The sequence below is a fragment of the Talpa occidentalis genome, unplaced genomic scaffold, assembly GCF_014898055.3.
Source record: "Talpa occidentalis isolate TD23 unplaced genomic scaffold, MPIMG_talOcc4v2.1 talOcc4.10, whole genome shotgun sequence".
NCBI classification, from domain to species: domain Eukaryota; kingdom Metazoa; phylum Chordata; class Mammalia; order Eulipotyphla; family Talpidae; genus Talpa; species Talpa occidentalis.
The window spans coordinates 4,524,847-4,540,247 of record NW_023600993.1 but is presented as its reverse complement, the minus strand read 5'-3'; the positions used below and the strand labels follow the sequence as shown (position 1 = coordinate 4,540,247).

General features: G+C 53.6%; 1 protein-coding gene across 1 annotated transcript in view; it reads left to right on the top strand.

The window, feature by feature from the left end:
• Positions 1-15,401, top strand: part of SRGAP3 (SLIT-ROBO Rho GTPase activating protein 3) — a 161,277-nt gene that overhangs the window by 109,496 nt on the left and 36,380 nt on the right. The window contains 4 exon segments of the mRNA XM_054695447.1: positions 2,306-2,368; positions 12,072-12,257; positions 13,771-13,899; positions 15,165-15,386. Coding sequence (XP_054551422.1) covers positions 2,306-2,368; positions 12,072-12,257; positions 13,771-13,899; positions 15,165-15,386 — 600 coding nt within the window.

The window sequence follows — 15,401 nt, the reverse complement described above, 5'->3', positions numbered from 1 at the left end:
GCCCTTCTCCCCAGCCCCCTGGCGGAAGCCTCTCCCCCGGGTTCTGCTGCTGTGCTTCTCCGCAGACGTCTCTGCTCCCAGTCTCCCGCCTCCACTCGGGCCGTGCCGCCTGACTGTGGTCTCGCCTCTCCTCCTCCTGCATCGCCTCATCGTTCACTCCTTTGAGGCCCTTTCTGCCTCCTGCCTTAGAATCGCTTGTGTTCTTCATTATTTTTATGATTTTTAAAAAATATTTTCTATTTATTTATATTTTATTTATACAAGCACTGGGTACAGTCAGAAGCGCGGGAGGGTGAGAGGATTCACCAGAGCCAGAGCGGGGAGCAGAACAGGCAGAGAGACGAAGTACACCGCTGAGGGAGCAGAGGGCGCAACAGGAGAGTTCTGCGCACCATGCGGGACCCTTGCCGGCGGCCGGGTATCGAACTGGCACTGCAGAGGCTGCGGGCAGCTTCCCAGCCCAGTGCTCAACCGCTGCGCCACCGGGGAGGCCCTTTTTTATGATTTTTTGGACATCATTCTTCATTGTTGTACAGTGTGTGCTTTTTCTCTCAAACGTGTTCCCCGTGAAAGTCCCACCACCAGGTCCCCCGTGCACCATCCCATAGTCCCTTGTGTTCTTCCCGCCCCTGTTTTGATCCTTCTCCTTCTCCGTCCCCTGCAGAATGTCTCTGGTTTATAGTTGACTGTTGATTTTGATTTTTAATTTATTATAATTACCCGCCCTCCACCCCCGCCCCCGATCTCTAGGTTGGTCCCTCTGTATTCCAGGAAACCATTTTTTTCATTCTGGCTTATTTCACTGAGCACAATCTCTTCCAGCTCCATCCATGTTGCTCTGAATGGCATGAGGTTATCTTTTTGATGGCCGAGTAATATTCCATTGTATATATGTATACCACATGTTCTAGATCCAGTCATCTATGTTTGGGCATTTGGGTTGTTTCCATAGCTTGCCTAGTGTAAATAGTGCTGCAATACACATAGGCGTGCAGGTGTCCTTTTAAATTAAGGTTTTTGTGTCCTTTGGGTAGATCCCTAGGTGTGGAATTGCTGGATCATATGAAGTTCCATTTTTAATACTTTGAGGCACCTCCACACAGCTTTCCAAAGTGGCTGGAACACAAACTGGGAGATTCTTAAGGGAAGAGTTAATTAAAAAAAGCCAACTTTGTGTTCCCTGTTCTGGGCAATCTCCTCACCTGCTCCCTGGCAGGGGGCTGTTATTCAGCCTCTACTGCTGACTCCCAGGCTCTTCCCTTGTCCAGGGGCTGCTGTCCTTGTTATCTCTCCACCCCTGCCCTGTCCCGCTTTTGCAGATAAGGAATGTCAGCCTAGAGAGACTGCCACTGTCGCTCATGGGCTCACTCAGTGTGTATCTTTTTGATACACACTGTGGGGCTGGCTCTGCAGGGACTCAGCAGAAGGGAGGCCAAATGTCACGAGCTGGGTACCCCCAAGCAGACGCTGAGAGGTCTGCATTTAGCATCTAGCAGGAAAATCGGGGTGTGTCCATGCCTTGGAGGGGGTGAGGGGGCAAGAGGTGGTGAGTCCTGATGCAGCCATCTTACTGGTGTTTCAGCCACCTTCCAGGGAGTTCTGGACACAGATTACCCCTTAGAGCTGCCCAACCTCTGTCTCCCGCTGGACCCGCCTTTGGCTTGGGTGTCTGTTCTGGGAAGGCCTGTCGCCTTGTCCTCTGAGGCCATCCCTGATGCGCTCTCAGCTGGGTGCTGTCTGCTGCTCGCCCTGCCAGCAGCTGGGTTCTGAATGCCTGCCTCCAGAGTGGGGGGCTAAGTGCTTTCATTCCAGTGGGGAGCAGTTCCCCAGGAACAACCAAGCAAACAAGTAAGCACAGTTTGAAGAAGGGAGAGACAGGCTCATCTTGCACACGGGGAAGCTGAGGGGCCCAGAGGTTGCACGGCTTAAAGCCCACCACCCCATCCCAGTGTCCATGGCCCCCAAACCCTGGCCTGTGCGTGTCTACTCAGCCCCTGCTAGTCCTGTAGAGCCTCAGAAACCCGGCTGAAGAGCTGGGTCCCGCTCCGCAGGCCTGGAGACTTCGGAGGGGCACAGAAGGACCAACTTGTAGGGCCAAGGAATTCCTCTTGCAAGGAACGACTCTCTGTGGATTTATTTCATGCACACTAGTGAGGAATTCAGGTGCGGGTCAAGGAGTTTGAGTTGATTCCCGCGCCCTCCTCCCTCTCTCCTTCTCCCAAGCAGTTGTGCCTCTTCTGTGTTGAAAAGGACCTTGAAACGCCTGGTGACCTCTCCCCTCTGACGCTTGCCCTTTGTGTTGCAGAGCAAGGAGATCGGCCTGCAGATGCACGAGGAGCTCCTGAAGGTGACCAATGAGCTCTACACGGTAAGTTCTGCTCCCGCATGGAGGCCCCGGCCCTTCTGCACCCAGAGGGGAGGGAGGCTGACTGCGGGCCTGGGCCACCCTGGTGTCCTTGCTGTGTCCGTTCCAGAGAGATGGGGAAGTAATGACTGCACCCCCAGCTTCTGATTCAGTGCTGCTGGGGGCAGGGGAGCACAGTTAGTTTGTGAAAGTTCGCGGAGATTCGAATGCCTTGCAGGCTCCTCTGGCACCTTTGCCGACAGCTGGCCTTCAGGCGGGCCTCCTGCAGACTCCACCCGCTGTGCGGCCTTGGGCAAGGGACTCCTCTCTGCGCCTAGGCCTCCCAGCCTCAAAGGGGTGGGGTCGCCAGAAGTTAATCTACAAACATTGACCTCAGGTTTGTCTGAGTGCAGGAGCAGAACTTGAGCCCCAGGCCATTTGGGGCTGGGGCTGTGTTTTGGGGCAACAGAAGATACTGAGTCAGAGGGCATTGCGGGGGACATTCATCTATGCTTTAAGGCACAGACTCAGAAGCCAGAGACCTGGGTTCAAATCCAGTGCTGGAATAGGAAGGATTTCTCCCCAGCTCCTTGACCCCTGTGACCCCATGACTGCTTCTTGCTCCTCCCCGTGAAAGGTCACGTCCACGTGTGTAAAGCATGCATAGACCAGGGAGCACAGAGGCATCGAGTGTCTGGAGTCACTGTCACGGTTTACACCTCCTGGCAGGTGTGGAGCAGGCTGGGGTGCAGCCCCAGGAAGGGGGGCCAGCGTGCAAGATTGCTGCCCAAACAGGACGTTCCTCCCTCAGATTCCACATTGGGGGCTGGTCAGATCGAACCCCCCTTTAGGTTCCTTTGTAAGTTCCCCCTCTGTGGGTCACTCCTCCATGGCCTGCCACACCTGCTCCCTGTCCAGACCGCCTGCCGCTTCCACCTCGTCCTGACCTCCCCCGGACGGCTCTGCATGCTCTGCACAGGCCTGTCTCCCAAGCCCTTGGCCCCGGTGACTCCCCCACCACCCACTCCTCCTCTGCTGCTCTTCTCCGTCCTCATGTTTCAAGCCCAGACCCAACTCACCGCCTGCGGGAAGCTGCCCACTCTGGGCTCCGTAGGCAAAGCTGCGCTAGGAAAGTCCCGGTGTCCCCCCCGCCTCCCCAGTTGGCCTCTGGTCTCCTGGCGTCAGATGCCCAGTGTGGTGCCCTGAAGCCAGCACATCGCCCCCTGCTGACCACAGGCGGGCAGCTGGACGGAAATGCCTCTGGCACAGACATGTAGGCCCTGGTCCCTGCTGCTGGAGCTCACAGCCCGCAGTGCGCAAGGACCTGGGAGCAGGTGGGGAGGAAGAAGCGTGTGTCCTCCTGGCCTAGATGGAGACAAGAAGGCTAGAAGGAGGCTGCAGGGCGGGGCATTTTGTTATCTCCTTCTTCTTTCCTCTTTCCTTCAGCCCCTTCCTCCTCACCTGCAGGGGCTCTCTCCCCTGAAGGCTGCCAGCGTGTTAGTGCACCCGCATGCACGCCTCTGCACACATGCACGCACCACCCCATCACGCCCCGCACACGTGCCCCGCACACTTGCCCTGCACCATGCACACACGCCTCCCACCTGGCCGGCTTTGCTGAGCTCCCCACCTGCCCGACGTGTGTCGGCTGGCATCTTCCAGTCCTGGCCGGAGGGAGAGGACAGGTTGATGCTCCCCCTTCCAGATGTAAACACAAAGAAACAACAGCAAAAAATATGCCCACTCTGTTTCCACTTCCACTGTTCAACTATAAATATGCTCAGATTTTCCAGTGTATCTGTCGCATTTTGAACTGACATTTTGAACTGACTGTCGCGGCAGCCCCACTGACCTGTTCTCTGCTCAGTGGCTCTCCTCCCGCCAGGCCCTGGGCCTGCCTTCCAGGGCCTGCAGGGCCCCCGGACTCACTCAGGGCCTGGGTGTGTATTGGGGGTGTGTACACAGGGGCGTGGGATACGAGTAGCCACACAGTTGCAGCTGGGGACAGGGAGAAGCAGCTGGAGTGATGACTGGGCCCTGCTTTTCACTTATTCAAGTTGATTTGATTGTGCTCAGGGGCTGGGCTGCTGGAAATGGATTCTGGGCCCCCAGGCATGGTTCTGCAGAGGCTACGGCTCCCTCCCCATGAGCACCCTCAGGGAGCTGCTGGAGGAGGGGGAGCCTGAGGCAGGAGCCTGCCCCCTGGGTCCTGGCTGCAGCTCCAGCTCGGCTCACGGTGGCCTTCCTGGACTGATGTCCCACGGCTGTCGTGGCTCAGGCGTGACCACCACGCGTCCTCATGCCTGTGTGTGGTGCGTCTCTTTAAATGGTCACCTGCAGTACTTTGCCTGCCCCCCTCCCCCAAAGTTGGGAACTGCAGACTCTTCTCTCTGGACTGTTCTGACAAGGGCCAGCGGCCCTGAAGCCCGGCTCCCGGCAGACCTCACTCGCTGTGCTTGTGAAGGAGCGGAGCATCCGCATCTCCCACCTCATTCTGAATCCTTCTCTCTCCAGCACCCGCTGCCCTGGCCAAGGAGCCTGGGAACGTTTTGTCTGCAAAGTGCGTCCTCCAGCCGCGCTCTCTATGCGCAGACTCCAGAGGGCCTTCCTTTTAAAGCCACCCCGAGCATTTACATTTAGACATAGATAATACATGCACTGCAAGAAAACAATAATGAAAAAGGACAAAAGGTGCCCAGCGAGATGTCTGCCTCCTGGTGCCAGCTCCCCCACCCCACCCGTTTCCAGTCACCCCAGCACCCCCATGTGCACGTGGCCTGCGCCCCTGCCTACACAGGTGGTCTGCTGGGCACAGCTGCGCCTCTGTGGCGACGGGCGGGCACCAGCCCCACCGCTCGCGCTCACCGCCCCCACTGTAGCCGGCCCTCACCATGGGCCAGGCCCTGGCCTGGACCCTTTCCACGGTTTCACTCGTCTCATCCTGGCCAGAGCCCTTGGAGGTGGGTGGTCGCATTCCTGGAGGCGCAGAGCGGCTCGAAGCCGCCGCAGGCCTCTAGCTGGGGAGCAGCAGAGCCTACTCCCCCAAGCTACTTGCAGACATGCCTTTGAGGATCTATGTAAATACATGTAAACTGCTTGTCCATGTTTGTTTGGAAGCAAATGAAGCCCACCTTGGTGTCCATGGAGGCTTCCTGAGCAGCACGAAGGCCTCCAGCAAGGTTGGTGCCTGCTGGTGCTGCAAAGCCTCAGCGGAGGTACTGGGCGCGCCAGCCGGGGCCTTCCCCCACATAGTCAGATGAGCCAGAAGGATGGAAAGGGCTCATAATGCGTCTTTACGCCCCGTCACCGTCACCCAGCGAACCCAATGGTTCCACCCCACCCTGGGGAACCTGGCAGTGCCTGAGCCTGGCCTCCACCTCCGTTGTCGGTGGGAGGAAGGCGCGCAGCTCAAGGAGGACTTTATTTTTTTGTTTTGTTAATTATTTATTTATGCTACAAGAACTGGGGTACAGACCAGAGGTGTGGGGGTGAGAGGATTCACCAGAGACAGAGCGGGGAACAGAACCCGTGGATCCACTGAAACACACTGCTGAGGGGAGCAGCGGGGAGACAGGAGAGGTCTGCTGTGCATGTGGGTAGCTCCCTGGCCAGGGATTGAACTCGTGCTGCAGTGGCTGCAGATAGCTTCATAGTGCTGTGCTTAACCCGTTGCGCCACCAGGGAGGTCCTCAAAGAGGACTTTGAGGCCCCTCCCGAGCTTCTCTCTTCATGCTGCTTGGCCTTGGGGGGAGACAGGGGCTCGTCTCAGACTTTGGGGGAACCAGGCTCCACTGGAAGGTCACAGCTGACCATTGCATGGGGGCGTGGCATGGCCCTGAGGAGGGCGGAGGCTGTGGTTTCCCCCTGGACAACCTCAACTTTCATCCCCTTACTCGGCACATTCACCGACCAATGCTGTGTTCAGGGTGGGATGTGGCCACAGCGTGTGACAAGTGTCGTGTGTAGTGGGTGGGGTGAGGACTTCTGTCCAGCTTCAGGAAGACCGCAGAGAAGAGATGGGCCTGTCCTGGGTCTGGGTGATGTGGGGTGGATAGGGGGTAGGGGGAGCGGCACCGGGGGCGGGGGTGGTATGGGCCCAGGGCGCCTGCACAGTGTGATTTGTCTCGGAGTCAAGCGCCATGTCTGGCCACTTGGGACCAGGACTGATGTGGGTTGTGGACAGGTGAGAAGGTAGGGAGTCTGCCACCAGGACTCCCTCAGTTGCAAAATAAGAAGCCAGTGCAAACCGGCTTGTGTAAAAATAACAATTTACTGAATTATATGAGCAGTAGCTCAGGTGTGGCTGGATCCAGGAGCTCATGCACTTGTTGACTGCCTGTCTCCCCCGAAGAGTGTGCGCTCGTGAGGGCAATATCCCTGTCTCTTCCAACAGTAGTGTTCCTGGCAGCTGGTGTACTACCCAGCTCACGATAAACTGTTCAATAAGTGCTGCGTGGCTGAAGGTGTAGCTCTTACCCACGGCTTCCACCTGCTTGTGGGATCAGAGGCCGCACAACCCGCCTCCGTTTACTCTTCCTTCCTTTCCTTTCCCTCTTCTTTCCCACCTTAATGTTTGTCTGTTCATCCATTCAGCCATCTGTCCGTCCATCCATTCGTTCATTCGTCCATCCATCTGTTCATCCGTCCATTCATCCATCCATGCGTGCTCCATCTATCTGTCTGTCTGTCCGTCCATCTATCCATGCATCCATTCATCCATCTACCCATCCTTCCATCCATCCATTCATCGATTGTCTGCTCCTGGGAATCAGCCTCTCTCCTTCTGTTGGGTTCATTTTCCTCAGTGTTGGCTTCGTGATCAGGCAGGTTTCTCCCATGACAGGGATGGTGACAAGGATGTCTCCCCACTGCAAGCTCACTTCCTATCAACTCAGCACCCCCTGGTGGAAGAGAACACTCCTTTGCCAGTGTTTCCAGCCAAGCCTGGCTGGGAAAATGACCTCCAGTCACTGTGGCCAGATTAACATAATGTTCACTGATTGGCCAGGCCTGGGTCTCATGCCCACCCCCAGGACTGGAGGTGGTGTCAGTTTCCCATGAACTACCCCAGCTGAGACTGGTGGAGGGGAATTTTGGGGATTTCCTCAAAGAAAACCAGGAAACTGTTCTAGAAGGGGACTGGATGATCCTAGGCGGAGAAAGACAACAGATGGCTGCTGAAGGGAAATAGCTGGGAGGCTAAGGAAGTGGGTCCACTGGCCAGTGCCCAGCAAGCACCTTATGTTCTTCTACCTGCAAGTTGTTTCTCAAACCTGCTTGATTCCTGCTCCTTTTGGGCTTAAAGCTCTCGCTGCTCCCTTTGGAATACGCCACCCGCACCCCATGTCTTGTTCATCCAGCTGAGAGATACTCTTTCTTCAAGTTTCAGTGTAGCTGTCATCTCCTCCAAGAAGCCTGCCTTTAACACCCTGTACTGCCTCCATCACGGCAGTTGTCACCCCCTGTGATCAGCCCTTGGGTCATTGTCTGCGTCCTGACTACAGCGTGAATTCTGTCGGGCAGAGGCCCTAGCTGGCTTCCACACTCCAGTGTTTCCTAATATAGTACTTAGTACCTAGCACATAACAACTGTTACTGTCTAATATATTCACCAGATCAAAGGTAGTAGAGTTATACCTCCCCTGTTTTATACTCTCTCCCCCTGTTCTTTCTACCCACCTACCCATCCACCCACTCATGTACCTACCTCTCCAGCCAGCCAGCTGTTTATCATTCAGTCACACAGATTACACTGATGCTGGGTTCCAGTCTCTGCACTAGTCTAAGGAATAACACCTGGAACTTACACTCTAGTTGGGATATGACAACTTTTAAATATGCACAATGCATAAATAACAGCAATTATGAGTTCTACGGAGGACCTAGGCCTCACAAAATGTGAGAGGTCAGACTAAATTTAGGGGTTCCTTTTTCCTTCAAGGAAGCCTTTGGCATGCACTGGCCCAGGGTTTCACCCCTACATAGCAGCCCGGTCTGTGGGGTGGGGGAGGCCCACCCTGGCTGCTCATCGAGAATTGTTTTCTCACAGCTGATGCTCACTGTGCTCTGGCACGTGCCTTGTTGATGCCGTCGGCTTCCAGGTTCCTGGTGCCTCCAGTGAGGCTCTGACAGACTGTGCAGGTGGTAATTTCCTGTTTTCATGATCTGAAGACTTAGGAAGATGCAAAAAGCAAAGTGCACACAGCAAAAGTCATCGCGATCACCAGAAAAGCGTCTGCTGCTCAGAAGTCCTGGCCTCCGGTCTCAGCTCTGTTGAGCTCAGCTGTGCCGTGAACTGCACACTTGCTGTTTCCGGCCTCATTTCCTTCCATGGTGGGCTCATATGTCTAGATTTCTCAAAGGCCTTCTCAGCTTCATAAAGCTGAGCAGGGTCCAAAAACTGTGGCCTCAACTGATGTGACCCTACGCCATGCTGCTCAGCCTGTCTAGACCTGCTCTGGGACCCTCCCTGATAGGAGCTGGGGAGCTGGAAAGTGAACGCCCCTTTGGTCATCAGCTCTGAGATCTTGTCTCTCAAGGTCGGGGTTCCAGCTGGGCATTCCCTCCCCCACATTTTCCTTCTCTTGAACACAGACACTGTCTTCAGGATGTGGGTCTCAGCTGAACTCCTGCACCCACCTCTGCTCCCAGCCCTGCTGCCAGTTGGTGACTACAGTCACCATGTACAGGGCACATGCCCATCCACCCCACCTGGTCTGGACCAGGTGACTCAGAGGACAAGCCCCTGCCGCAGCCACCCAGCACCCAGGCAGTGGTGGGAGGGGCGAGTCTCAAACTGGATCTCCTGAGACCTGTGGGCCTCAGAATCCTTTATCCTTGTGTTGTGGCTTCTTCATCTTTAAAGTGAGAAACCAATGAGTTCATATGTGAAAAGTGCTTAAACAGGCCTGGCATGTAGTAATTGTTGAGTAAGTGTTAGCTGCTCATGCTCCCTCCAGGACTGGGGTTAAGAGTCACTGAAATGCTCCTTAGGGACAATAAAAACAGACATCTGCAAATCCCGAAGTAATGGGCACATCTCAATATTATTGATATTTAACACATTTTAGACTGGGCAGGCCGTTCTAGGCTGTTGACCTAAGGACTTTCCACACTGAGTTCCACATTTCAGGTAAGTAAAGGAACTGTCTAGAAGATTCTGGGTGTAAAGAGTTTAGTTAGATTCACTTCAGAGGTCTCCGGGTAGCTACCTTTGTGGTAGCGTCCAGTGTAAGCCCCTGTGGGCGATAAGCTCCCCGGCGTTCTTGGTATCAAGAATTACTTATCGGATCATGCCAAGCTTGGCCCCATGGTCTTCTGTGCTGTGCTCTCCAAGCAGGGGCTTCTGGAGCAGTTCAGAGACTGTACTGTGAAGTTTGACTTGTGGCAGAGCAGGACAGTGCTCTGTGTTCAAGAGGAGAAGGAAGGTGTGGAGGTCAGAACTCCCAGCTGGGACACCGCCCTTGGGAGAATAGATGGATGGGCGTGTGGGTGACTAGACAGGAAGATCTCTTTGCAGGTAGAAATGCCCCCTCTTTCTGACGAACTCCCCAACATAGATGATAGATCCGTGATAAGCCCACCTCAGCCTCTGAAATATCAGTACAAAGAGGGATTTAGTAGGACTCATGGAAGCCAGACAAGGGTGGAGTGCAGAAATGACCACCTCCAGCAGCGTGGTGGGAACACAAAGAAACCAGGGTGTCTATGAATCTGGAGGAGAGAGACTTCGAAGGCAGGGGTGCTGGAGACAGACTTTCGTAGGCACTTCCAACCCTTAGCCTCATTGTTAGGTCCTTGGAGCCAGGGCATGAAGACCCTTGCAAACAGGCCACCTTGTGTGCTCTCTGTAAGTCTGCAGTCACCCCTTTTGGCCACTAGAAGTCAAGAACACATCGATAGGATACACTTTCTGGTCCACTGGCTTATGTGGAAATAAGCATAGTGGGACTGGCATGTGGAATGGATGCACTCTCTAGCAAGGGTTCTGGAGAGGCTTTTGGACAACTGCAAGTGATTGCAAATGGGTGGAATGCAGAAAAGAGGACTTTCCACCAAGACCCATGAAGAAAAGTTGATTGGATTTTTTCTTCATTTGTTGTTGAAATGATGTGGGTGTTGAGGATGAAATGAGGGAAAAATGAAGAGCCCCAGAAGAATTTCTTGATCTAACAAACTCATGACTTTGAGCAAACATGAGCAGGGCTTAATGTTGGCCAGTAGCTTATTCTAAGTGCCCTTGATGAAGGGACCGGCTAGGCGGGCACACCCCACCCCAGGAGGAGGCCTCTGTCTACAGGTTGCTGTAAAGAATGAATAGACTCAGCAGCCATGAATTCCAGAAATTTCTTTGTGTTTCTTAGCATAGAAAGAGGATCATCAAATTGATTTGCAAAGGGGCCTGGAGATAGGATTCTGTTGGTGTGGGATGCCCAGAAGTATTTCCAGCTACTCAGAAGACGGGGCTGAATTGAGGAAACAGCATGATTTGGTAGAAACAGGGTGGATTAGAAGTCAGGGACCAGACCTCAACTTGGTTAAATATGCTCTTCCCACATGACCCTCCGTTCTACTCCTGGGTCTCTAAGGAAAATGGAAACCTATGTCCACACAAAGAATGGTACGTGAACATTCATAGCAGTTTTATTCACATTAGCCAGAAACTGTAAACACCCCAAATAATCATCATTGCATGAATAAACGAGCTGTGGTGTCGCTATGCTGTGGAATACTGCTCAGAGATAAGGAGTAACACTATGGGAGAAGCTCAAGAACAGTTGCCGAGTTAAAGAGGGCAGACCCAGAAGACTCCACACTACATGAGTCCATATGTGTGAGGTTCCAGAACACACGAGATGACTCTATAGGGACAGAAAGCAAGGCAGCGATGGCTGGGGCTGGAGTTGGGCAGGCGGGATGTTTTGGGGGTGACGGAAGCTTCTATGGTCAGGGTGTGGCTCCTGCACATTTGGTCCGGGGACAGCGCAGATATGCTGTCTGACCTTGGAGTTGCCATCTTGCCCCTGTGGCTTGCTTCCCTGTTTGTGAGACTTGGTGGCTGGATACCATGACATGTAGGATTTCTTCTGCCTCAAAAACTCTCTGTTATGTAACAAGATGCCACTTGTTTATGGACTTGGATAGTGAAGTGTGATTTGCTTTGAAGGAATTTGTTTTATGACCAAGGATGTGTTTGTGAGAGTGTGGACCATTCCTCAGGCTATCTCATAATGTTCCTTTTGGGGACTGAGCCACTTGCAGACAAGTTTACAGAGTAAAACAGCTGGAAAGGATTTGTATGTCAGTAAGAAGGATGTACCCATGGAGGTCCCTGAGTGCTTTGGGAGGGCTTTCCACTGAGGGCCTGGGAGGCACAGGGATCATGGCCGGCAGGGCTGGAGAGGGCAGCTGAGAGAGGGCGGGATGTGCCGTATCACCTCTGGAACCCCCAAATGCACAGGAGCTGTGGTTACCCCTTTAAATTTGTATATTAGTCTGGGCCTGGCGCTCAGTAAGTGCTTAATGATGTTGATGACAAAAATGAAGCTGCTACCTATGATCGTCGTTTTTTTAAGTCATTGGAGATTTTGTGCCCAAGTTAAGAACTTAGTGTGGCAGCAGCTCAGAGGGTGTGGCCAGCAGAGGACAGGAGCAGAGCTGATGGGCGTGCAGACCCTGGGAGCCCTGGACCCCATGACCACTGATTTCCTACCCCATATGTGCCCAGGTCATGAAGACCTACCACATGTACCACGCGGAGAGCATCAGTGCGGAGAGCAAGCTGAAAGAGGCTGAGAAGCAGGAGGAGAAGCAATTCAACAAGTCAGGAGAGCTCAGCATGAACCTGCTCCGGCATGAGGACCGGCCCCAGCGCCGCAGCTCCGTGAAGAAAATCGAGAAGATGAAGGAGAAGGTGAGTGGGGATTTGGGGGTGGGTCGGGGGAAGATGAGGGCAGGAGTCTCCACCCTTCTGTTCACGATTGCCATCCTCTGAACTGAGACTGGGTCTGGCCTTCTGGTCGACCTCAGTCCCCTCTAGGCTGGCTGGGCCCGATCTGCTGGTTGACCTCAGCAGCCTCCAGGCAGAGCCCGGGACCAGTCTGCTGCCCCCGGGCTGAGACTGGGTCCAGTTTACAGGTGGATCCAAGTGGCATCCAGTTAGCATCTGGCTGATTTTGGAGCCGGCCTGCTGGTCAATCACCCAGTCTCTAGGGTGAGACTGGAGCCATTCAGTTGTTGAGAGAAAATCCTGGGAGTTCTCACCACAGGTGAAAATTGTTTTCCCTCTGTCTCCTTTCTTTTCTTTTTCTTTGTATCTATGTGAGGAGAGGTTGACTGAACCTATGGTGGTCCTCATTTCACAATAGATGTGAATCAAACTTTTCTCCCCTCTGCCTTAAACTGATACAGAGATTTATGTTGACCATTTCTCAATAAAAGTGAGAAACAATTTCTCAATAAATACAAAACATGTAATCTTTGGAACACACACACACACAGCACCATGGCAAGATTCCATATTATATGTAATGGGGTGACTAAAATTAAAAAAGCAGACATTAACAAGTGTTGGTGAGGATATGGACAAATTGCAACCCTTGCACACTGCTGGAGGGAATGGAACATGGCTGGCCATTTTGGGAAATGGTTTGAGAGTTCCTCAAAAGTTTAAACAGAGACATAGTTACCATATGACTTAACAGATCTACTCTTAGTATCTGCTGGAAAAAAGTGAAACCCAGTTCACACAACACTTGCATATGCATACTCACAGGAGCTTTAATAATAACAGTCAAAAAGTCAACACAACCGAAATGCCCATCAACTGAGAATAGATGGATAAAGTGTGATTGATCCTTGTGGAATATTATGCAGTCATCAAAAAGAGTGAAGCATTGCTTTGTACTAAAACAAAAAATTAATTTTGAGAATAGCATGCTAAATGAAAGAAGCCCATCCCAAAGACCCCATATTGTAGGAGTCCATTAATATTAAGCATCCAGAACAGATTATCCAGAGAGACAAATAAGTGGTTCCCAGAGCCTGGGAGGAGAGTAGGGCGTTACCCACTTTTTTTGAGTGATGAAATATTTTGTCGAGATAGTGGTGAATGCTTGTGATACACGCTGTGACCAGACTCAAGTTTCCATTCAGAATTGCTGCTAATTAGCCATTTGGTTCTTGGACAAGTCACTTCTCCTCAGTTCTCTTCCCCTGTAATGCAGATGAATTCAACTAAGATATCTTTGATTTCCTTTTTAACTGTAAAGTTTGTGAGCTCATGAAAGACTGAAAATGAGTAGAGTAGCCCCTGATGAAGGGCCTGGGGGCATGTGGGTGTTTGGAACCCAGCCCATGGCTAGAACGAGAGCCCGATCCCTCCTGTTGATGGTTCTGCTCTTACAGTTGCTCCTTTCTTCTTCCAGAGGCAGGCAAAATATTCTGAGAACAAGCTGAAGTGCACCAAGGCCCGGAATGACTACTTGCTGAACCTGGCGGCCACCAATGCAGCTATAAGCAAATACTACATCCACGATGTCTCCGACCTCATCGATGTGAGCTGGGGGGCTGGCATGTTCAGCCACTGAAGGAGGGCTTGGCCTTGTTCTCAGCTAGCTGGGCCGGGTCTCAGGTGGAGCCCTGCTGGGTCTTCAGGCAGGAGAGCCTGGGGCCTGGGACGTGATGCCCCCTTGTGGCTCAGCCGTCATGGGTGGAGAGGGCCTCGAGTTGCTGCTGCAGGTGGGGTTGGGCAGCTGTATATTCCATTTGCATCTCCCAAGAACACTGCTCTGCCCCAGGCCCTTTGCTGGGATTGGGGCCACAGGGGTAACCAGACACACTCATGCCCTGGGGGCTTCCCAGGTGGTAAAGACATTCATATGTTGCGAGCCCCAGGTCAAGTTCACCAGCCACATGTGCACGGAACAGTGAGGGAGGCAGGATGACCCTAGGGAGAAATTGGGCAGATGAAGGTCAGGAGGGCGGAGCACTGACTCCTGAGTGGCAGCTAAGCAGGACATGCTGGAGGACAGCCGGGCCTGGAGACAGATGTGTGGTGTCATGGGGAAATGACCATGCCACCTGTGCCAGAGCTGAGACTGTGGCTTCCTGCCCCACGCAGTCAGGGACCTGCCCAGTGGATGCTTAGCAAAGGTTCCGTTGGACGGGTACTCTCCTCTCGGCCTGGCATCCTGACTGGAAGTCGGGGGTCACTGCTCTTGCCTTGGCTGCAGAGGAGACCCAAGTCCAGACGCCACCTGTCCTGCCTTTCAGCTTTCCTCTTCACACCCTCCAGCCCTTTCATTTTTTTCTTTTACCCCATGTTTGTGGAGCACCTACTAGGTCTGGGTGCTGAGGCACAGCAGGGGACAGGAGCCCGTGGGTCTGCAATCTCGGGGCTTGCCTGACCTATTCATAGGCAACTGCAATCAATGCCAAGTGGCAGGTTCACAGTGAGGGAGGTGCTGGAGATGCAGACGCCCCTGGAGGGAGCTCTGTTGTAAACGCCAAGTGGGGAGAGCACCAATGAGGGCTTCCTGGAGGAAGGGACATCTAAACTGAAACCCAAAGGAGGAACATTTAGGCAGGAAGAGTGAGGAAGAGGGAGGGCCTGCTTGAGGGCTTAGAGATAAGAAAGAATCTGGGCAGCGTGGGGGTGAGGAGAAGCTCTGCTCTCGCCCCAGTCGCAGTCCCCACCCAGCTGCCTCCCAGGGTGCTAGGACAGGTTCCCAAGGGTGCCTCTGTAACAGTGACGGGCAGGAAACGTGACGCCCCTCCCATCGCCACTCTCATGCGCCTCTGTCCTGTGCCCCTCTCCAAGTGCTGTGACTTGGGCTTTCACGCCAGCCTGGCCCGCACCTTCCGGACCTACCTCTCCGCCGAGTACAACCTGGAGACCTCTCGCCACGAGGGGCTGGATGTCATCGAGAACGCAGTGGACAACCTGGACTCCCGGAGTGACAAGCACACGGTCATGGACATGTGCAACCAGGTCTTCTGCCCCCCCCTCAAGTTTGAGTTCCAGCCCCACATGGGGGATGAGGTGGGTGCCTCCCTG